This window comes from Centropristis striata, chromosome 11 (genome assembly GCF_030273125.1).
Source record: "Centropristis striata isolate RG_2023a ecotype Rhode Island chromosome 11, C.striata_1.0, whole genome shotgun sequence".
Classification (NCBI taxonomy): Eukaryota; Metazoa; Chordata; class Actinopteri; order Perciformes; family Serranidae; genus Centropristis; species Centropristis striata.
This window is the reverse complement of record NC_081527.1, coordinates 16,089,917-16,113,916: the sequence shown is the minus strand read 5'-3', so window position 1 is coordinate 16,113,916 and position 24,000 is coordinate 16,089,917. Positions and strand designations below refer to the sequence as shown.

General features: G+C 40.5%; 1 protein-coding gene across 1 annotated transcript in view; it reads left to right on the top strand.

Moving 5' to 3' along the window:
- The window catches only part of gpc5c (glypican 5c), a 112,840-nt gene that overhangs the window by 18,952 nt on the left and 69,888 nt on the right, over nt 1-24,000 (top strand). The window contains exon 3 of the mRNA XM_059344104.1: nt 7,448-8,151. Coding sequence (XP_059200087.1) covers nt 7,448-8,151 — 704 coding nt within the window. The remainder of the gene's footprint in view (nt 1-7,447; nt 8,152-24,000) is intronic.

The window sequence follows — 24,000 nt, the reverse complement described above, 5'->3', positions numbered from 1 at the left end:
GCTCATAATTGAAACAATACATAAGTGACCCTAAGTGAGCTGAAAAATGAAAACAGGGGGCACACCTGCTAAGAAAAGTGGATTTTTTTTCATTAGACCCTTTCATCTTGGATTCCTTTCACACCTCAGAGTCAGTTCAAGGGTCTGTTTCATGTTAATCTCTTGTTAGCCTTAATGTTTCCTTTTTCATAAGTCTGGAGTGCAGTCTCTTTCTCCAGTCGTCTCTAGTCATCATCAGTTTCCACTTATATAATGGGTTATTACCTTGACAAGGCTTTTTTGTTTATCACAAAACCGCAGGCTGTCATCAATGTAGCCAGGGTTTGAAGAAAATGTCTCCATTCTAGTAGATTTACTTCTTCATGTTCCAGTCTGCAAAGTTAAAATTCACTGGCAGCTGATTTGATGTTGCATGGAATCTACTTTTTTTATTCAAATTCTTTCTTTCCTACATTCGAGTCCTTTTTTGGATGAGCATGTTCTACTTTGCTCCAATCTGACGAGCTAATATATTATACTATAAATATTTCACAGCTAAATCTCTGGGGTAAAACGTATGTAGCAGTCCCTGTAAGATGTAAAAAGGAGAAGAACTTGCATGCAGTATGTGCAGTCAGGCTGTTATTCAAGAACTACTTGTGCAGCTGGCATACTTTTGTGGTAGCTTTAAGTTGTTATCAGTGAGTGCTAATACTTTTTTTATGTATGACACTGCTGCTCCTTAACGCTACAGTATATCAAAAGAGACACTGTGATTTATATCCCAATAAATAAAAGAGAAATGGGGGGTCATTATAGACCTGTGGCCCCCTTAATGCACAGGACCAGAGGTGCTGTCCATCAGCCTGTCAACAGTCTGCCCTCATGCTGGCCCTCAGAATCACCCCTTTATGGCATTAGCCATTTGAACAACCCTCCCTCCCTCCTTCCCCTGCTCTTCCCTCAGCCCCTCACCCACTGCCCCTGTGCTCTGTCTCCTCTGTCCCCGTCCTTCTCTCGTCTGCTCATTCCCATGCCTCGATCATGTTTCCCAACTTTGGCCAGAGCAGAGAGCAGTGATCCCCCCCCGACACTTCTGTCCACTCCCCTTCCCCCCACACCACATTATAGCCCAGTGCACCCCGAATGCCCCTGGCATCTGTGGAATTGTTTATGTTTCAGAGTTTTGATATAGCTGGGCTGCCTATTTAATTACCCGCCCCCACCCCTGCCACCTCATCTCCCCCCTCTCAAGCTCATTATCCCACCTGTTAGCCGCCTATAGGACAAGACAAGCAAATTAGGATTTGAGGCCAGGGTTCGCCGAAATGTGTGCGCATACATTTCTGATTGCATACGTGGGCTTTCACAGGGGCTTGTGGAGTCACAGTGTTTTTGGCAGGAGTGCAGCCCCCAAGTTCTTGCAGGTCAAATTTGCGTGAACAGCATGTCTGCGCCTGTTGTCTGACGGATGAGTCATGCTCCCGCTTTAGACTTCAGACATGTGATTTTACCACACAAGTATGATGAATCAACAGATTGATTCATTGACTTATTAATAGTTTATTACCATTAAACTGTTTGCTGAAAGGTTAGAGGCTGGGAGATTGTATGACATTGCAGCTCTCCCCTGTAACCTAAGATGACCAGTGCTGAGTGGTAGATTGCCCTATGTACAGTATTTCTACTAATTAAAACAAGGATATGTAATCTACACATGTGTCACTATGTCATATATCTGTGTGGTGACCTGTCTGAAACCCAAGCCTGTGGAAGGATTAAAATGCTTTGCCTGAGAAGATGGTTGGTGAGGTCCAGTAAGGACTGATTGCCAAGATAGGAAGGGCCCACAGCTTCATGGTATGAGAACAGTGTCTCCTTCCTCATTATCACAATATTACCGCATCTTCAAGCATGCACATATGCACAGCCACCTCTGAAGGCCTACATGCACATACTTAAAAATACATACGTACACTCATACTTGAACTTATTAAAAGATGAAGTCTCACTTACAACACAGAAACAACCCTCTAACCTATACAACTGGTTTATGGCAGGAAAGTTTCCAGAGCCACACATGATCCTCTTTCCATTGTTTTTACATCAAAATATTTTGATACTGATAAGTTGGTTTGATATAGTAATTTGATGTTATAAAAAGAGGATGTAATGTGTCGTTTGACAGCTGTGATTGACTCAGGATTGAGTTCTGGTCACTGCTGCGCCAACTCTGGCTTCACATAATAACACCAGTGCAGGATGTCAGTGCCAATATCTGGGATATTACGGCATCATTTTTGTACATTGGGACGAAGTGGAGATGCATTGTCAATCTTTATAGTCCATTTACTACCCTTTTTTTTTTTTACTTTAAAAAGTAAAAACTCACTGACTTTGGAAAAAACATGCATTTATTGAACTTACTGAATGTCTCTTGTTGTTGATTTTGTTAAACTTTAAATATAATTTAATTTAAAAACAAATAAAAAGAAAATGTAAAAGAGTAGATGAATGAATTAAACAAATAAATAACACAATATACAAATATTTCTACATTTAAATAAATACTTTGAAAACAATAGATACAAATATATTAGATCACCAAATGACAAGTATTTTGGCTTTTGGTGAACTAAACATGCCACAGTCTGGTTGAAAGGGAAACTGGGCATTTGGAGAGCGGTGACATTGCACCGCTGTAAAGTAAAGGGGTGCGTTTGATTTAAAACACAATATAAAAAAAATCATTGTAAAACAGAATGCAGCTCCATAATCGTTTTATCTCGATCTTCATCTTCTTTTGAAGTCAAAACCCTTATTGAAAATAAAACTTATTATTTACTATTAATAGAACTACCACTAGGATGGATCATACAGTATAATCAGTATGTCCAACCGCTGTCTAAACACTTACTATGTTGGTCTATGATTGCTGTCTCATGCAACACTGAGATTTGGCAACTCAGCTTCGATGCCTTGGCCTTAAATACTTACTCAGACTGTGACAATGCTGCTCAGTTAGACACACGCAAGCATGCATCTCTCTCAGTGTGAGTGTGGTTTAGAAATCTGGGATTGCTGTGTAGCAAAGGCAAAAAGAAACACTATAGTTGTGATTTAAATCATAGAGCTGCCACTGTGCTTATTTTGACTCAGTTATTGTGGAGGCTTCACCATGGTGACACTAATTGTGCCAGTAAAACACTGGGTTGCCGAGCAGAATGTAAAGTGGAAATAGCTTCTTATGATTAAACCCAGTGATCTCAGAGAGTGGCCTTGGCCTAGCGTCGGTGGAAAGATATGGTATAATATCCCATCCCGGAGTCATAACGCATACTCAGTTTAGACCACCGCAGGACAAAGGCCTCCTCTGCTTTGCCACTGCTGCTTTTTTATCCGTTTAATACCTTGTTTATTCCGAGCAGAGAGCATGACAGATTAGCCCCACGGGGCCACAGACAAAGCAAGCCTGTTCATTTATTCCTGTATAGTTAACTTGACAATTATGTGTTTTGAATTTCAGAGTTTTTAGGACTTCCTTGAAAATTAAAGATAATTGCTCCATGCAAAACAGCCCCGATCCAGCCAGACTTCATTTCCCAAGAGGCTTACCGATGGGAGTATGTGACATGGTAATGATAGCCACCCACGACTGCGTGTCTGAATGGAGTGTGGTCAAATCCAGATTCAGACACTGTGGTCAGCCAGAACAATCAAACCCAATTGAGTATCATGCAATGGTAGTTAGGACTTAAAAAGCTGCTGGTTTCTTGTTTTTTTGTTATCACCCTGTTTCCCAGTACTGGAAAGGGCAGAGAAACCCACAACGACTGTACTTGATTTATCACAGAATGAGAAACCGGATACATTTGAGCGTGGGAGAGGACTTGATGGAGAACAGAAAATAACCAATGTTTAAAATGAATGAATCATTGGATCCAGTGTTTTTGTTTGTCAGAGGAAGTGTGGAGAGGAAGAAAGGTGGAATCTTGTCCTACTGCTGTATATTCAGAGAAGGACATGTTTGAAGTAACAGCCATGGAGACACAGGGAAGTGCTCCGGACCCAGGGGCCAAATGAATCCAGATGTCAGAGCATGTTCACAAGGTGGAGTCCTCTTGTACAGTAGTTGTTTTTCCTTGTCAAAAAGTTCAGTCGCTTCTTTTTATTCCATTTTTCCTGGCCGTCTCCCACTCTCTTCCCTTTTTTTCCCCCTCTTTCATGTTCTCTCTCAGTGTCATTCTCTTGGCAAATAAAAATATGATTTTTTAACAAGTACGGAATGTCTTGAGGATTTAATGATCCTGTCATAAACCCTTTTAAATATGTCCATTCAGTTATGGTGCTCTTGAGAAGTATAAGACAGATTTTTTTTTTTAAATCTTCTTTTTTGAGAAACCTTGATTTTCTTGTTGTGTAGTTTTGTTTTGCTCCCACCCTGGCTCACAGAGAGTAAGATTAAACCGTGGTATTTCTGAGCATGATAATTTTATAATAATATTATGTAATGCTGTGTAACCTAAAGCTGTGGGTACCTCTTGTGGTGTAAATGTCTGACTGGCAGGCCAGCAGGCAGACCTCACACTGGTATCGACGCTGCAGCCCTGCTGTCTCATGAGACACTGAGGAGGAGCTGAAACTGTTGCTTCTCTGCAATGCTATTTTTGCAAGACACTGTTTTTTTTTTTAATGCGTTTCTCATTTTGTTGCTCTCCTTGGTCTGTCTCTTACCAGTCATCTCGGGAGGTCTTTCTACCTGCTTTCTGCCTACAGTTAGACTACAACTTGATATTCTGCTTTACAGTAATAATCCCTAACGGACCATTACCTGTCACGTCTGTCTGCTTTATTTCTGTCACACGCAGTCACGCTCTCAAGAACCCATTTAACAGGCTGCGACTTTGAATGATATGCAGGCGGAAGCAGCTCCCATCATGATGATGGTGCTCTCTGGTGCATTACAAATAAGTTGTGCCTTTTGCTGGCCAGTGGGGAGTCCCCGTGTGTAACAGACAGCGGTCATATTAGTGCAGCTGTTGAGGAGGACATAACTGTTGTTATCCTTCTGTCTGTGAGCTGGGAGGGGCCGGACACACACAGGCATACACACAAATACACACATACTCATTTGGTAAGATTAACTGTGCGAAAAGATAGTTTTGAAAGGTGGTCTTACGACTGATTATTTAAGCGTGAATATTAAGCAAACCTTTTTTTTAAACTAGTCCACAGCACATGATTAATAACATTTTCAAAGTGGTCAGTACCATATGAAGAACTGTCTTACACTGTGGGTTTATCATTATTTTATATATATATATATATATATATATATTTTTTTTTTAATGGATTTATGTGTGAGTATATGTATGGAGGTGGAGGTGGGCGGTGGGCTGTTGGCACCCTCCTTCCCCTGTCTCAATTTCTGTACAGTTGCTACTGCTCCTTCATGTCCTGTCATGCTTTTAAGCTGACATCACACCCCAGAGGAGAGTGTTGTGTCCAGGATACACACACACACAAACACACACACACACACACACACACGTACATATATGTACAGTCACATACACAGTTGCATACAGAAGAGAATGTGTGGAGAGTTGCTGAGAGGGAAAACAGAATGGAACATTACACGATTAAGGCTACATTCAGACCAGATCAGACAAAGCGGCAGAAATGCCAGTAATCCCATTCATTTGAGTGTGGGTAGTCCATGTGGACGTCACGCTGCAGTGGCCAGTCGTGGAACCAGCGTTCTTGGTGTAAAAAAACTAAACACAAGCACTTACCCCCAACTGCCCAGGGGATGGAGTAACAGCTACATGGACGCTTGTTTGAGCAATTCTGTGGGGAATTAGGTAGCGTATTTTCTGCAACAAGCACCAGCAAAGGGGACAGTCCCTCTGTCTTTTCTTGTCTAACTGAAATGAATAAAGCTGCCTTCATGTACCGTTGGAAATGTCAAGATCGTAAAAACGTTCTGATGGAAATCAATAATGAAATATGAAGTCTACTTGTGGCTACATTGGAGACTTAAAGTTAAGAACATGACGTAACACAAGTGGGCCACTCAAGTAACATTTCACACCGCTGCACAACCCTGTGGCTAATCACCACATCACCAGATCTGGTCTGAATGCTGGTCTGGTCTACTGTGTGGGTGGGTAGTGAAAGAAATGGTGGAACAAAAGGATGGCTTTCAGTCTAGGGTAGAATTGACTTCAAGTATGATAACAAGCAAGAATGCCCATTTTTATGTTCCAACATGATCACTTTTGATCAAATCAATATGTACAGGGTGTCCACAAAGTCTCTTTACAACTAAGAAAAATATATCACAAAGGCAAATGAGATATCTTAATCAGATTTGTTGTATGTACTCAGTGGTTAACAAAGTTTTTAATCACATTGCCATCGTGTATTTCAGGTACCCTGTTGATGAAATATATAAAAATGGCTACTCCTTAAGAGAAGGCACAATGTGTATCATGGTTTATTGAATAAAAAAAAATCTTTCTGTAGGATTATGTATAAGTGTATCGAACAAAGATAAGATGAGATCACTGATACCATTGTGTGCAATGCTAGAGCAAACATGGCAAGAAATCGAGTACTGTCTTGATGTGCTTTGTGCAACTAATGGTGCCCATATAGAGGTGTATTAAATGAGGCAAAAAACTTAAATATCTACTCCTCATTTTGTAGTAATTTCCACATATTTGTCTGTTAATTTGCTTTTGTTAGACATTGTTAAGTTGTAAAGAGAGACTTTATGGACACCCTATACATAATTTTCTAGTAGACTAGGGGTAAGGGGTATATTGGAGTAAAAGAAGAAAAAGTATTCGTTTTTTTTTCTCCCCCACTCTTGTTTTACCTGTCATTCCATCTCTCTACTCTGTTACAGTACCTTACTTAGCGAGAAGTGGCACTCCATTGGCAATAATCAGCCTGTGCACTGACATCATTGATTGCTTTACAGCTTCACTTGCTCACCAGGAAATGACATAAGAACTGGATGGCTCAGCTGTGTGTGTGGTAGGCTGGTGGCATGTCAAACACCGCTGCAGAAATCTGGAATACACTGTGTTCACTACAGAAAATTCAAACTGATTGCGGTTGCTGCTCATATCAGGATGCCGCTCAAGTCTCTCTCTCTCTCTTTCTGTAGACAAGCTGAGGCTGCCTCCTTAAGACATACTTATTGAGGTGATGACTTCATACACATTAAAGCGAAACTTGACACTGGTTTCTCAACCCAACTTACTTATGCACACAAGCCAAGCTTAGCTGGTTAGGAGCCAGGGTTTGGATATGTGTTTGCATTTTGGATGCCTTACCCATTTCATGGAGAGCCTGTAAATCATGTCATCAATGATTTTCAATATTCTCCAATGTAAAATGTCATCCATCTTTCCGTCTATGTCTTATCTCTGTTTTTTTCTCTTTGCTCTCTTTGCAGATATGTTCCAGTACCTTCTATCCTTCTCCCAGGGTCATCTGAGCTCTCTGTTGGAGGGAACCTACTCCTCCATGTCCCGCCACGCCCTTCCTCATGTTAACCAACTCTTCTCCTCACTATCCCTCTACCTCCGCGGGGCCAATGTCTCTGTGGAGGCATCAGTTCACCAATTTTTTAACAACCTCTTCCCACTCGTCTACACGCGGCTCATTAATCCAGGCATCGAGGGCGGTGCGATGATGGGCAATGAGATGGGTGACTGTCTCCGTATGATCAGGCAGGACGTCAACCCTTTTGGGCCTCATCCAGCCGTCATGGCCCAGGAGCTGGCTGGGGCGTTGGGAGCCGGGAGACAACTAGGCCTGGCTCTGGACGAGGGCCTGGAGGTGATGAATGCCACCGAGCACGTCAGCATGAGCAAAGAGTGTGTAAAGGGCCTGGTGAAGATGGTGTACTGCTCCCACTGCAGAGGCTTGACACTCATCAAACCCTGCGTGGGCTACTGTCTGAATGTAATGCGAGGCTGCTTGGCCAGCGTGTCGGAGCTGGATCAACCTTGGAGGAGGTATACCAGCCTGCTGGAGCAACTAACCCACGCCATGGCTGGGCACCACAGTCTGGAACTAGCCCTGCTCGGGGTTAGGGGGCACGTTAATGAGGCCTTGCTCTATGCACAGCTCCACGGTCCACTCATCACTGCCACAGTGAGTACACGCCAGATCAGCAGCTTTAATGGCACATGCAAAAGGCCTCCAAACCTTTTTGTTTAACATCTTTGTTTTATACATATACTTTGGCAATGTCCAGTGTATTGATTGGAAAGGGTTTGCAGGCTGCTTGCGGGTTATGAGCTATTTTTTCCACCAATGCAACAAAGAACCCTGCACACAGAATTAATGTTTGCACAGTGTTGAAACTATTCAGAGAAAAATAATGTTTATACAAAAAAAGAAAAAAGCCTCTTCCAAAGAAATGCAGGCTGAGCTGAGGCTAGAGAAATGGAGAGGCAGCTAAAACTCACCGTCGTTGTTTAGGTTCTGATCGTAGGGGGATATTATAAATTCCTTATTGACTAAGATGAAAATGAGAAAAGTAGTGGATAAAATTTGGAGTGCACTTGTATGCTGTGAGTATTACCATATGCCTATGTTATATATGGTTTAAGTTGGATGCTCACAACACAAAGACAGTTTCATGGAGGACTGCCAGACATTTCTTAAAACTGAATGCTGCAGTTAAATCTGCTGTTAAAATTGTGCTTTTGTACAGCAACAAAAACAGCAAGTCTTATGTTTAGACTGAATAAACAAAAAATCCATTTAGAGTTGGCAATTGTGCTCAACCTTTCAATTCAAAACGCCATATAGTGGTGTGGCTGTTAAACTCAAGATTATAGTCTCCTCACCTTAGGCATATGCCTGCATTAAAAAAAGTGTATAGCAGTTCTGTTTGCATGTAATTTGCTTAACTGTCTAAAATCCGCTGTTTAAATGCTATATACTGTGATCCTTATCCTTACAAATACTTTCCTTAAATTAGGTGTGGTCATGCATGTGGGTGTAAGGTAATGTGAGTTATACATGTGAGTTATATATGATTAGCAGAGATTTATGTACATCATCAAGGGGACTATAACAAAAAAAATTCACTAGCATTCAGTCTCCATTACATCTCTGTCCTTCCTCTAAAATTAAGGCATGGATTTTGACACGGTGCATATGTGTTCAATGTTTTTTTATTTTTTTTGCTTTATTTTTTAGAGTGCATGTCTATCCCCTGGGCATGAGCTGGAGAGTTCTCGACACATTACTTCCACTACCTATAGTGGCCCCTTAATTGAGTCGGTTGCTGGACTTGACTTCCCCGAGATGTAGAAACAGTGTGTGTTATTTTTGTTTATTGTCACAGTCCGTGTCTCTCCTGTCCTCATCGCTATCTCTCTCTCATCTGGCTATGACGGGTTAGATATATGTTTTTTATGACATTTTGAGTTGGTCTTTCTATGATGAAATGTGTTGAATATGGGATGAGAAAAGGGAAGAACAATGCTTCAAATGTGTACAGGGTTATGAAGCCTAGGGTGCAGTTGTTCCTTAATATCTTTAATGGGACCACTTGTGGACAAGTCTACTCTGGAACTGTTCCCAGAACTGGACTCAAACTGTAAGACAACACTATAGAAGCCACAATGGGCAAGCTGTTAGTGGATTAAACTTCGACTTGGCTCTTGGTTGACCTTTTGTACAGTGCTTGCCTGATATCAGACAGAAGTGTCAACTCGTTACACTACGTTTCTATCTTCAGGTTGACTTTGCTTCCACGTAAACCAATTTACATGGGGGAGGAGGATTTGATTTTCCCTAACCTATCATAAAGACCACCCCTGAATCTAATGTCATTTTGAGTCAACACTGATGTATAGCAATGCCAACATCATACTGGTCTTCCCAGAGTTTCAAGAACAGAGCAGAGGAGATAAACTACGATCTATGCACACACACCTTCAAAACGCTTTACAACAACTTGACAATAGTGTTAGACCTGCCCTTGGTGCAGATTGGCTAATCGTTAGTCCTCCTGCAGTGCTCATTAGATCAATTGTTTTTCAACCGCTGTTTCATGACGTGGTGCCAAATGAATCAGTCAACTCGGCGGAGCAGATTTACAGGTCTGGACACAGGCAAGTACACTGCAGTCTTCCAATAAATATCTGGAAAGCAAACAAGCAGGTCCCCTCCAAAATATCAAAGCAATGGATCATTACTGGCATTACTAACTGTGATGAAGTTGAAATCCCTTAGATTACTCATTGCTGAAAAAGAGTTATCAAGAGTGCTGTGCGGTGCTTTAGTGTCTGTCTAACACTGTACATTACTTCCAGACATCTGGATTCTCCCTAGTACAGCTTCATAAAGGGCTTTTCCATTGGCAATTTTGGTTGCGACGAGTCAAATCATGCTGCTCTGATTTGCATTTCCATTAACAGGTTTGCATGCTGAGTTGTACCAAGTTGCGCCTGAGTCCAAGTGCGCACTGACTGCTTTCAAGCTGGTTGGACAATTCAGCAACATGTTTAAATTATCTACCGTACTATTGCCAGACCAAAAACAACGAGAAAGGAGAACTGGAAGTGCTGCAGCCTGAAAATCCTTGGTAATAAGTAGCTGGCTACCAGTAACCATTGCACAGTGATGAAGAGGGCGATGTTTGTCCTTGATGCAAGACAAGCGTGTTATCAGTTACAGACAAACCTTCAAGCAGGAAGCCCTGTTCTAATGGAGATGCAGATCCCTGGCGGGCTGAGCTGACGTGCCGAGTCAAACAGAGTCATGCCAACCCAGCACATGTGTATGGAAAATGGGCTATAGTGTACTAGAATGAACTGCCAGACTACCAGTCTGTCTGAAAGGTGGAAAAACACATTTAAACATGTATAGAAATCCACAAAAGTTGTTGGCAGACACATCAAATGTAAGTAATTTGTAGTTAATGGTGTTTAACATGCTAAAGCACTGGTGTGGTCCTTTTACAGTTGTGACAGAACATCACAAAGCCTGAATGATGCTACATTAAACACACATTAAACACACACATCCAGATTCATAGACACTAACTGTACACACACATGCTTGCACGGACAGAGAAGGGTTGGTTGCCAGGCTTAAACACTTACCTAATACAACTATGCAGAGAGAGACCCAGCTTGTATTTTGTGTGCGTATGTACGCATGTGTGTGTACGCCTGCTTGGTATTCATGGGGTGGCAGGCGAGCCTGGAGCAGGGAGTCCAGCACGGGGACAAGTGGGACAGAATTGAAAGGGTTCCAGCTAGGCCATACAAACTGGACCCAGCCAGCTGGAAAAAAGGGCCAAGAGAATTGTTGCAGGAAAAGGAGGTGGCCCCCAGTCGGACACTGGTGGCTCCCATTTTCTGTGCTCTCTTTGCTTCATGCAAGCTAGAGTGAAATCATGAAAGCTGACTCATTTACTTACGCCTCAGATACACACACACACTTAGCCATGCACAGAAAGCACATACCTCTATTGCCATGTATTACCGAGAACCCATGGCCTTTTTAAATTACAGTATGTTTTTATAAAGCCACAGTGGCCTGTCAAGGAAAACTGTTGGGTCTCTAGTGCACAACTACTGTGTCAGCGCAGCCACCTTCACCCTAACACTTCCATATACCCCCCCCCCGAAATGAACCCTCAGTTTTAAACACCTATTTTGTTATTTTCTTATCCATTATTCCTACTATCTTACTGCAAAGCAAACAAAGTGCAAATACCTTCCTTAACCAACTGTCGATTTTCATAACTTATGCTTAATGTGTAAAGTGAAAAACAAAGAAGTAACTCTGCTTGCTTTTGCCGACTCAGAATATTATATAGAGATGTTATTAAAGGAATTATTGTGACTGTGTGGTTTTACACTGGGATATTATCCCAAACCATTTTGTGGTTGCTCTCTCTCTCACTTAGAGTGGTGCAGACTACACAGAGTCTGCACTATATGTTGCAGTACGTCATAGGGTAGGCCTTGGGTCAAAAACATATACTGTACATACACACACACATCACCACCACACCGTGTGCAGGTATCAGGTTTTTAGAAGTCCTGTAAGGAGCCTGGATGTGCGGCCCACCCTGTGACAATACTAGCAGCACATGTGAGACTGAAAGGCAGCTATTGATAGTTATGTGGGCCAGCAGAAGGATAGATTCTGTTTTAACACATTCCTGCTCTTATTGAGATGGAGCGTGAACGTGGGTCAGAGGGAAGTGGTTATGGTTATGGATATTGGGGGAGCCTGGGGCTGGATTATGTCGAGTAGACACAATTAAGAGAAAATTGGAAAATATCCAGTAAAAGTGGCTACTCTTATTGGGCCCCAGTGCAAATGGTAGCCCCAATGTTTAGTGAGGTTTTCTCCCTCTGAATGCTGCCCTGTTGAATTCATATTACAGTTTCTCCCTCCAGAGTCAACCGTGCCCGAGAGGCCACAGGCTACTGTTTATTGACATGGCCATAAAAATGATATGGGTCATATGACCTGGAGGGGAACTTTATATCTTCCACTTGCTAAAGATGAGTAGACTTTAAATCATAACACACAGAAGCATGTTTTCACTCATTCTCTTACTCATTAATTCACTCACTCAGTTGCTCACTGAGAGCTTTATAGTCTGCTTATAAGAAAATGGTACCAGTGGTCCAGATTAGTGCAGTTTATATGCAGGTCTACCTTATCCGCTTGTTGGTTTTACCCCAGCTTCTCATTACAGTCTTATGGAGGAATGATAATAGCAGCCTGGGCCTTTAGATAATGGAAACAAGGGCCAGTGGGATGACTGGAAGGTTTCCATTCACCACGGCGGCACCTCAACAGACAGCAGCGGCTTACATTGCAATCGCTTTTTCTTTTGCTCTTATGCCACAATAAAATGAAGGAATATCATTGGTGTGAAAACAAACTTTGTTGTTATCACAGTTTATTTTTTTACTTTCCCTATCCCATTCCCCGCAGCCCTGTATTTTCATGCTTTTTTGCAGAGGAATGGGCAGTGTGTCGATATATTCCATGTGTACCAGATATGTTTGTAATACCATTAGTACTGTAGTGTGTAGAAAATAAACATTTTCCAATATATTTTCCAGAAACTTTAAATTTATAGCCAACACATGGATATTGAATATTTTGCAGAATTAAAATAGTTATTACTGTAAACGTAAATGCTTGAATAATAAAATTGGTAGATAAATCTGATCTGATCCGACATAAAGATTGCAAGCCATTTAAAGAGCCAAGCTGGTTGTAATTGCTGTAAAGTAATTACATGTCCTTACAGAGATCCAGTATATTTATGCATGCAGTGTTTTTTTTTAGTTTTTATCTTCACTCATCTTTTATATTTAAATGTTCTCAGCAGATAATTAAAGTGAGGAAGACACTTGCACACACACTTGACACACACTTGACACACATTTGTCTTTTTACATATATACACGCAAACATCAACATAGTATCAAGTAACAGCTTAGTAAAACAGACAGCCAAACATCATGAACACAGTTTTCAAGTTAAAATCAGTAAAATGTAGTTGTGTCACAGAATTTCTGACATAAATATATTTGGGCTGTTATTTTTTTCACAAACTTTTTACAAATAGCCCCAGGAGTTTTCGGAATAGCTCCAAACTTTACAGACCTTTTATCAACTTGTTGCCCGGAGTAATCTCAGTTAGCAGCTTTTGTGTTAGCAGCTTTAGTGTTAGCAGCACAGCGGCTCTCCTTCTCTCTCACCTTGCGTAGGCAGACGGGAGAAGGCACTCCTAAACTGGTCTGAAAATTCCCGGGCTATTCCCAAAACTTTTGGTGCTGTTGCCTTGGACGCAAAGAACTAAGGACACCAGTGAACAGAGATGCTGAAGGTGCTCTGGGGCGATCAATGCGGTGTTGCAGCAGATGGATGTATCAGAGTATAATAATACATCAATATTACAGCCTCTTGTAGTTTCCAGTAATGGCTTTTTTTTAAAGGCTTTTTTTGATGATATGTAATGTAAATTTTTACCGTATGTGTCATTCAGTTTACAATTTGTACTTTATGTAAGGTGTCAGGTTGGAAAAATAGTTTTATAATCTGTTTTATCTGACGAGTAATCAATTAATCTATATTAATCTGTCTTGACAGCCCAAATATTCTATACTTTAATTTAAAATGCACTCTGGCATCAGCTGTGGGAGTCACCTGGTATAAAAGGATCAGCTATACACACTCAGGCCTTTAATCTCTATATGGTTTCTGTATCTAATACTTGAGGCTTAGCAGAATGGCAGCTGACACAAAATGTGCTCAAGACCAATCTATACGCTTAACCCATCTTTCTAAGATGTGTGCGCCTTTGGCACTGGGTCCAACCCTCAAGCTGACTGACTGACTTACTCAGCAGTCCATTAGCTAATGATGGTGGCTGCACCCTCTCTGCTCCTCAGCCACCCTCTTGCATCTTTTTCCCCGCTCTCCCCTTCCGTCTTTTGCCTCGCTGCTGATAATATGCCGCAGCCTTCAGCACCACAAAATAATTCCCACACTTTTCCTCCTCTGTATGAAAAATGCAGTCGAGCAATGGCCATGTGATTGATTGCCGGGCCATTAAATTTGGATGCGAACATAAAACAGTGGTCCGTAGTATATTATTTTTTCTCTGTGACCCATGACTTGGATTGGTGGAATCATATAATTATAGAAATCATGTAATTTCTCAGATATGTAGTTGATTATAAGTTGATGAAATGTTCACAGAAGGGAGACTAAATGATGTGGGGCTTTCCTTCAGAGCTTGAGGTCTGCTCCTCAGAGGGATGATTTCACACAGAATAAGAAATGCCAGGAGAGAGTGGGATGACAAGAAAAACTAAGAGGGTTGACAGACATACAAATATGTTGATGTTGGTGTTTATGGGACTAATAAATATCACTAACAAGCTTGAATTCTAAAGTCTTCGCTAGACTGGTCACAGTCTGTCACTGGCTGAATCTAAAATTGATTTGGGCAATACATTGCAGAGAAAGATTGCAGTGACATTGCAGAGCTTGTGCCTTTACCTTGTCCATTATGTAATAAATCAGGACACCTTATCACATACTATGTCTTCTGTCAAAAATTCAGTAAGCTGATTCAATATCACAATATCAAGAACCTTTTCCGGAAAAAAAACAAGTCCCTTTTGACCATTTGGTTGTAATGGAGCATCTAGATTAAATGTGACGAAACACTGTAGATACATATTTGTGCTATCGATAGATAGATGAAATATGGATGTAGAGATACATTTTCTTTCTTTTGGTTGGCGTGTAACCCAATCAGGAGAGATGTGTATTTTTTTTTATTTAATTGTCGGCCTAAAGAGGCTGAAAATAAAATCATTTTAGGCTTATCCAACTTAACTTTTGATTAAACTCTGCCCTTTTAAAAATGCAGTGCACATGTGAAACACAAAAGGGGTTCAACGCACCACAGTTTCCAAGGGCAACCACTCAAAGAGGCCATACCCTTAGAAATTTACCCCCTGTACAGTGAAATTCTGCTGTAAAGTTAGGCATTTTATAATGGGGGTCAATGGGAATTGACTCACTTTGGAGCAAGCATCAAGTGGCCATTCAAGGAACAGCAATTTTTGGCATGTTGGCTTCACTTTTCAGCCTCAGAGGTCTGTTGATCCCAGCAAAATATACCACCTTTGGGCCACTTGTTCACACTGTGGTGTCTCAATCCAGTACATCAGCACCCCTAGCCACATGACCTTTTACCATTTTGTGAGACCCCCCTCCCCTCTTGTCACCCTTTAAATAGCCGCTGACATCCCTGTTCATCTTCATATTCCCAAAATCCTCACCTGATGCCTGAGTGCCCACTGGTTTGGTGTTTTTAGCACCTTTAAACCAGAGAGCGGTCATGATAATATCATGCAGCTGCTGCCGTGAAGTTAACACAAAAGCCTACTGCATCTGTGTTATGATTTTAGTGGTAATTGCTGGTTCACTGGAAGGCTTCAAATGGACACGTGAACTCACAAAGTTTCTACCCACCAGCTTATTTTCTTTGCTTGTGGCGCTTATGTTCCACCATATCGCAGACACAGACAAGATGAACTCACTTGACCTTTGTCTGTCTCTTTTTCCTCCATCTCTGTGGTGTAACACCACTTGAATCCTCTGAGACACGTTGCCACATTATGTGTCTGTAATTCTCATAAATTTGTTTACAAAGATGGACAAATGTTGTCAACAAACTCCAAAGTAACACCCATATTTATAAGGAGAAAACCGAGGGCCTCTCATTTTTAGATCATCTGTGAGTGATTTAATCAGGGTAAACAAGCCTCAGTGTGGAGAGAGAAACTTAATGTTCTCTTTACTGATTGGAATCTCAAGGACTTTTCCCCGTGATATACGAGGGACTGAGTCGCTCTTTAATTAGCACTGACATCATTCGGATAAGAGGGGGAGAAAAGGACGAGGAGGGGAGCGGACTGATTGACAGAGACTGCAGAGTGAAAGACTAAAGAGAAAGATGGAGACAAAGTGATTTAGAAAGAATGAAGAGAGACCTTAAAAAGATGGCAAAGAAGAATTGGCGGGGAGAGAGAAAGAGAGAAAAGGAGCACGGGCAGACGAGTGAGGCTGTAAATCTTCTATACTCTCTCACTCAAGGCTTTCTGGGAGAGGCCAATTGGAAGGCTGTCACTATTAGCTTACGAGTGGCTCAGGGGGTGTTATGTATGCTGCATGTTTTCTCTATTTGGACTAGTTTAGCTTTTGATTTACAACACAATATTATCTCCTGTTTTAGCCATACAAAGAGTGAATACTCAGAAAACAAAAATACTCAAAGATTTTATTTTTAATTGCAGAAGGTTCCTTTAATGGAGTATCTATTTTCCAGTTTTAATAAGGGATGGTGTCTGAGTTACTTAGAGGTAGAAGGTGGTTTGGGGGACTTGGCATCTAGTTATTGGTAAGGTAAAGGCTATTATGTCCACTTGTTTCAAATTTCAGAACACCAAAAAATGGCAGTTCCAAGGCAAGTTTTACTTTAATTATTTTAGATAGCGTTGTTAAGAAGTTCATCCATCAGCCTCAGACACAAGAGTAACATCTGACTTCAGTTACATAGAGAGGCGTGGCATCCATCACACTGTTTTCTGTGTCTGGATGTATTTCAAACAGCCATGCATTCGAGTAGTTAACTTTATGAAATACTTTAAACTGTCCCTAACAATGCACATATAGAGCTTGAGCGTGTCCTACCTAGTCTTTTTACAGTTCGTATGATGCGCACGTCTGTCTTTGATGCAGTTTTTCTGTAATTAATGCCTGTTCATATAATCATCAGCTTTAATCTTTCCTGAACAAAGCAGCTGAAGCGTTGCTTCACACACACATGAAAAGAATGAAGGATGGCATTAGTTCAATTGTTCAAAGCATCAGCTTAACATTATCAGTCTCATCAAGTCTTCTAATCAGACGAGCTCACTCACTTTCAGTTATACATTATTGGCCATGTGTTTTATGCCTCCACTCCGGCGACAGCCATTGCCAAAGCATTATGTTTTCAGGTTGTCTGTCCTATCTCAGGAACAACTTGAGGGAACTTTGGCACAAACATCTACTTCGACTGAAGGATGAACTGATTACAGTTTGGTGGTCAAAGGTCAATGTCACTGTGGCCCATCCGTCTCATCTTAGGAACTCATTACATCAACACAAACCTCCACTTTGACTTTAGGATGAAGTGGTTTGTTTTTTTCTAGGTAATTAGAACGAGACCTAATTCTAGCTTTTAACCTGCAGTATTGTGACTTTAGAGTTACATGGTGGTCTAGTGGTTAGCACTCTTGCCTCACAGCAAGAGTCGCCGCTTCGACTCCGGCCTGCTTCTTCTGTGTGGAGTTTGCATGTTCTCCCCATGTCAGCATGGGTTTTCACTGGGTACTCTGGCTTCCTCCCACAATCCAAAAACATGCACTTAGGTTTAATTTGTGACTCTAAATTAGTCAGGTGTGAATGGGAGCTTGATTGTCTGTCTCTAAATGTCAGCTGGGATAGGCTCCAGCACCCTGCGACCCAAGTGCGGATAAGCCGTTAAGGAAAATGAATGAATGAATTCTGACTTTGCTGATAATACAGATTTTCGTAAGTTATTTCTAATGGCATCTGATACCTTGTGCATTATGGGTTGTATAGTCTTGTAAGAATTTCTGACTAAAAGTCAGAATTAGTTTCAGCAAAAGTGAGTTTGTGATGAGCATTTCCATTAAAAATGTAAAATGAGAAAGACTTTATCCTCTATGTAAGGCCAGTAACAGTGAGGACTAATCTCCTCTAGACAGAGGTTAGCTTCATCAACTCAAACACTAATTTTTTTTTTTTTACTTGAATGGATGGAGGAAAAAAAGACACCTTTTTCATTTTGTATCATTCCTGAGTCGCACAAATGAGAATTCTGCTTTCTGTCTGTCATTGAAGACTAAGTAGTTCACTATCATCAACAGATGTAATCACAGAGAACAATCTACCCACACATCATAGATGAAATCCATCAAATCAAATCAAATCAAATCAAATCGTAACCTTAGACATGCATGTATATCTTTATGTATTATAATTTATGTAAATAACTGGCTCTACACACAGCAATCATCATCATTACAGTGTAATCCTTTCATTGTAGATAATCAGCATTTCATCAAATCTCTGTCTGCTCCACCCAAAGTCACTTTTCATCGTCCAAAACACGATGAAATTGTGGTTATTATTTTTGTAGGCATTTTTGTTATTTTAGTAGACTCTACAGTTACTTTCCTGTCTATTCTTTAGATGAAAAACTGAAGACTACTGTCCTAGTCCTTGGATGACCGCTGTTTGAGGCCATAATGGTCCGATTAAACTCAACACCTTAAAGCCTACATCTGTCTCTTTGTGTGGTTAAACATAAAACACAGCCTGACAGTGTTGTTGAGGGAGGAGAGAGACTTCCTTATTCCCTTAACCCTCCCAGATTTTCCCAGATGGCCTGGGGTTTGAACTGGCAACTTTCCAGGCTCGAGCTTGCTTCCTTAACCTCAAGGCCTCCACCACAACACTGCTAGTCCTGCGAAATTCAAGTAGTCACCTTAATGCGTAAATAAAGGGGAAAAGTGTTTTTATCTGGCTGGATTCTTGCTGTACATATATCTAGGGTTGTTCTTGGATGTCAGTATATTGAGATAATAAACTGTTACACATAGTATCAAGTGTTGAGCCGTATCAAGTCAGGTAATTGTGGCCTTTTTGTCAGATATAACTGAAAAACTGCTTACTGAACAGTACATCTAACTTTAGTTGTTGATGATTTTTTCTTATTTTAACATGCAAGCATTAAAAAAACGCACTCTCTCAAATGGAAACCTTTCAAGTAGCAGGCCTCTCTCTCTAAGTTAATGTGTCGCAATTAGGAATGGAAATTGTTACTTGTTTAAACATAATTATCGTAATACTTGATGGCAAAAACTCCAGTCGTTTGAAATAAAATGAATGCCTTGGGTTTTCTTTGGAGAAAACATCATAAACAACCATGTTGCCAAAGTAACAAGGATCTTCCTGTGCGGTGCAATAGAGAACCCACCAGTATGTGAACCAGTGGCCGCTACTCATGTCCCTACTTGGCTACATTTTTTTCTTCTCTTTTAGTCAGTAACCACATTGAAGTAAATCCCAAATTGAGTTAATTACATTTGCTCTCACTTTCTTCTTTGCTCTCTCGTTTACTCTTTTTTTCAGTCTGGTAGCTGGTTGCTGTATATAACATTTCTGTTTCAAAGGTGGTCCTACTTAGTATTCAACAGGGGCTTCTGTTTTGTGGTATGTCTGTTCTCTGACTCCGTGTCAACAAATGATGTTTCTAAACACGGACAGAAGGAAGGCACTGTAGATGGTTTTGATTTGTCTGTTGGAGAACAGTATGTTAAACTGTCACTTATGGGAATGCGATCTTATTTGCATTCTTACTGGTTACAGAATATTTCATGGTTCCGACAAAAAATGATCCAATGTCTCTAGATGACAGTGGCTGTGGTTTGGATAATGGATTCATGCAGCAGTCGCCAGAGCTATTCCCAGGGATATGAATGGAAGCAGAGACGATTTGCAAGTTTGAGCTTCTTGCCATTGTGAATTCATGATTTAAACTATACATGCACAAATGTACACAATGGAAACATTGCCAAAAAGCTTGAAGTTAATTCCTGGGATTCATTTTAAGGAGTAGGGGAGGCTAAGGTTGGTTGGCACACAGCTATTTTCTGGTTATTTGAAGGTCACAGAAACAAAAATGTAACATTAAAAACATCTGAAAGTCACTAGCATTTTTTTGTGAGGGTAACATTTCAGTTTTATAGTATCTCAAAGTAAAAAGAAGTAGTCTGTAGACTAAACATATTGTAAACTGTGGGAAATTGAGATATTGTAAATGTGTTACTTTTTGTTAATAGATATACATATCAGCTATCAGCAGTATTTTGAGAGATTAAACACTATTGTAAAGCCTAAAACAATGTTTTATATTCATATTTAATTTGTTATATTTTAAATGGTCAGTGGCAAAAGTAATTGCACATTTCTAATGATGAAATGCTTTAAATGGTTTTCAAGACGGGCAGGTATTCTATTAATTGTTAATGTTTTCTGGAGTTATATGTTCACATTTGTTTCTATTGATTGCTTATTTTTTTTTGTAATTATAGCACTTTAACACTGCCAATCAACCCAAATGCAAAACATGACATGAAGCACCTTCAACCAATAAAAGTTGGGACAATTTATGAATAAAAACAGAATGCATCAAATGTCTTTACAAAAAGTTTTTCCTGTTTGGTACTTTTGGTTGTAGTTTCAGAAAAATATTTCAGTGTATTGAAACATTTTGATTTGTATCCCTTATTTTGCTTCTAGCTTCAAAAAGAAATTATGCCAGAGTAATATGGATAAGAGAAGATCATGTGCCAACCACCTACAACTATTATGGACAGACCTTCCTTGAAACATAACTGTGATACATGCATACAATGAGTGAAGCTTGGCTCAGAAGTGGATGTACTTTAATCTAAGGTCAGGAACTGTTGATAAAACACTATCTCAGTATATGACTGTTCTGTTGTGTGTATCTTTGCTGCAAATAGTAAGAATTTCTGAGATCTATAGAAAGCATTTTAAGCCATTGTTCACTTTGGCAAAGCTGAACTTTTTTTGGGTAGCATTAGGCAAACAGATTGTGTGTGAGGTGTCTGCACATTTAGCACACAAAGTATGTAAAAGTGGAAGAGGAGGGTGTTCACTGACTGAACAGGCCCCCTTCATCCCACAATGCAATGTGCCTGAGGTGACAGGGGGCTGAGAAAGTTCCCTTAGCTTTACTGGGTAATCCCTTGATAAATAAACTGGGAAGACAAGACCACCGCTGCTATCTGTAAGTCAATACTCCCCGAGAGGAGGGATGGCCCAGGGCTTGGCGAGCATGAAGCTGATTCTCTTGCTGCGCTCTTCTTACACTCTCTTGCCTCAGGATGATATGAGCTAGAGGCACAGATACACATACACACGTCAACTTTGAGCTAAAACACAGTGAAACAGAGTCTGGTACACACATTTGAAAGATGAAAATAAATGTCTTTGAGCGGGATATTCTGTGAATATGCAAACCAGTAAAATGCATGCATGGAGCTGTAAAAACACTGATCCATCCTGCCTCTAGCAGTCGAAATCAAATTTCATTGGCTAGCTCAAATACACATAGAATACATGCCTAAAGTCCTCCCATGTGGACTACATGCATCCCACCAATCTGCCCCCTCCATTAGATGCTGTCCTCAGGCAATCACACGAGGAATGCTCCACAAAATAGCTGAAATTGTGAAGGTATAACAAGGACAAACAGGTGTTCCCACACACATACACATACAAAACCAAGTGCTCATGCTGTGCCCAAATGGGATTTCCATTCTCACGCCATCGTCAGGTCAGGAGATAATTGATTTATGGCCATGTTCTAGCCCATGTTATTATTCAACCTGTCATCTGATTGGCCCTCAGGATTATGTGGTCATAAGATCCAGCCTATAAGAGCATGTCTCCATTTCTCAAGGGGATCCGTAACGAGAATACTGTTTATTTTCCCTACAATGACTTTGTGTTCTGTTTACACTGTTGTATGCTTAGTTAGGCATAAGAATGATTTGTGTCAGCGTTTTTGTTTTGAAATGCCGGCCTTTCTCCGATCCTTTCGGGCCTCTTCAAAAGTAGCTCTGTGGTTTGGTTTTAAAAATAATGGGGTAATACAAACAGAACTGCGAGTGACCTCCTGTTGATGTTCATATTTTACGCGGATGTTTACATTTTTGTCTCGGAGAATAGCAAAAGTGTCACACAAAGGCAGGTGAGGAATGGATCTGGATTTAAAACTTAACTCTGCCTCTTTAAAAGTTCACAATGACGGGATTAGATCCTGTCTTAATCCTCTGTTTATCACCACTGCAGACAGGTGATAACCTGAAGGTCTGACCTTTTTTGGTTGTTTTTCATGGGCAAAATTAAATGAATCGCCTTTGGAAAGCCTCATGAAATGTTTTTAAAAACTTAATGCTGAACTTTTAGAAGGAATAAGACTGCTCATTGGTTACAGTCAACAAACACTGTAGCTCAGTATTTATTTTCCCACTCTTTTGAAGTGTTTGCATCATGCAGTAACAAATGGATTTTTTGTGATATTTGAAGTATATTTATTCACTATGTTATCATCTGTTTAGATTTTCTGAAGTGCATTTACCACATGGTGTGGCCCAAATGCCAGAATGAAGTGTAATAAAAAAAAAAAAGAATTATAGAAAAACATTTTAAACGCATAATAAACAGCAACCATTGTTACTGATTGTTCACGGTTCTGCTTAACCGTTTGCACACCTGCCCCTTGCACAGCTTCACCACTTTCATACAAACACACACCATAGACCTCCCAAATGCTGCCGTCTGGACATGATGTCATCGGAGTGTATGTTGTCTAAAATATGTCCTTTGAATCTCTGGAATGTATTTTATAGAAATGTTTTTTGCTAATAAGGAAGAGCATATGGTTCACTTTAATCTGCCATATTGGCTAAGTACTTAAAGTATTTATAAGTTCGGTTTATAAACAGGTTTAAGCGTGTTTGCATGGTACAATGAATCAGCCTTGACATTTATAGCTTTACTGGTTCTTGGAATTAACAGCGATTTATTGAGTCATTTTATTTTTTTGCTACAAACACTAGTGTGCTTGCCAATGTTGACAATGCTGGATTGAGCAATGTTGAAAGATCTGGCCTCATCAACAAAATATAAACTTAACTGTAACTTTTAGAATATGTGCGTTTGCCACGAGCCTTGCTCAGATACTGTAATTTGGCAAACTTTGTTTCATAAAACAATCCATTTTACAGGTTTGAAATTTACAAGCGTTCTAATAAATGTCTTGTGTTGTGCAGATGGTATGCAAATGAATTAAACAGTAACATCCGCAGAAGCGTTGCAGCACATGGAAAGAGCATTTGGCTTAGTGTGTTGATGGACTGCATGGCCAAAACAGTTGCTATGTTCTATCTTTTCACACCACCTCAATGTGGTGTGTGTGTGTGTCTGTGTGTGTCTGTGTGTGTGGCATGTTTGCATGTGTGGCTGTGCGCTGCTCTACCACATGTGAACATGTTTTATTGGTCTGAAGGGAGTTAAGGTTAATGCAATAAAACAACCTTCCCCGTGCCCAACGTCTGCCCTAAGAGAGGATTTAAGACCAGAGTGGAGTTAGAAAAAGTGGGAAAGAAAGGCAGGAGCGAAGAGTGAAGTGCAAATGGTGCAATGACGATGAAAAATGTTCAGGTAGTTAGTTACGCTGCTAGAAAGCATCTCTTGGATTCCTGAGCCATTGACAATCCCACCGCCCAGGATTAGCTTGCTGTTATGTGAAAACCTCCATTC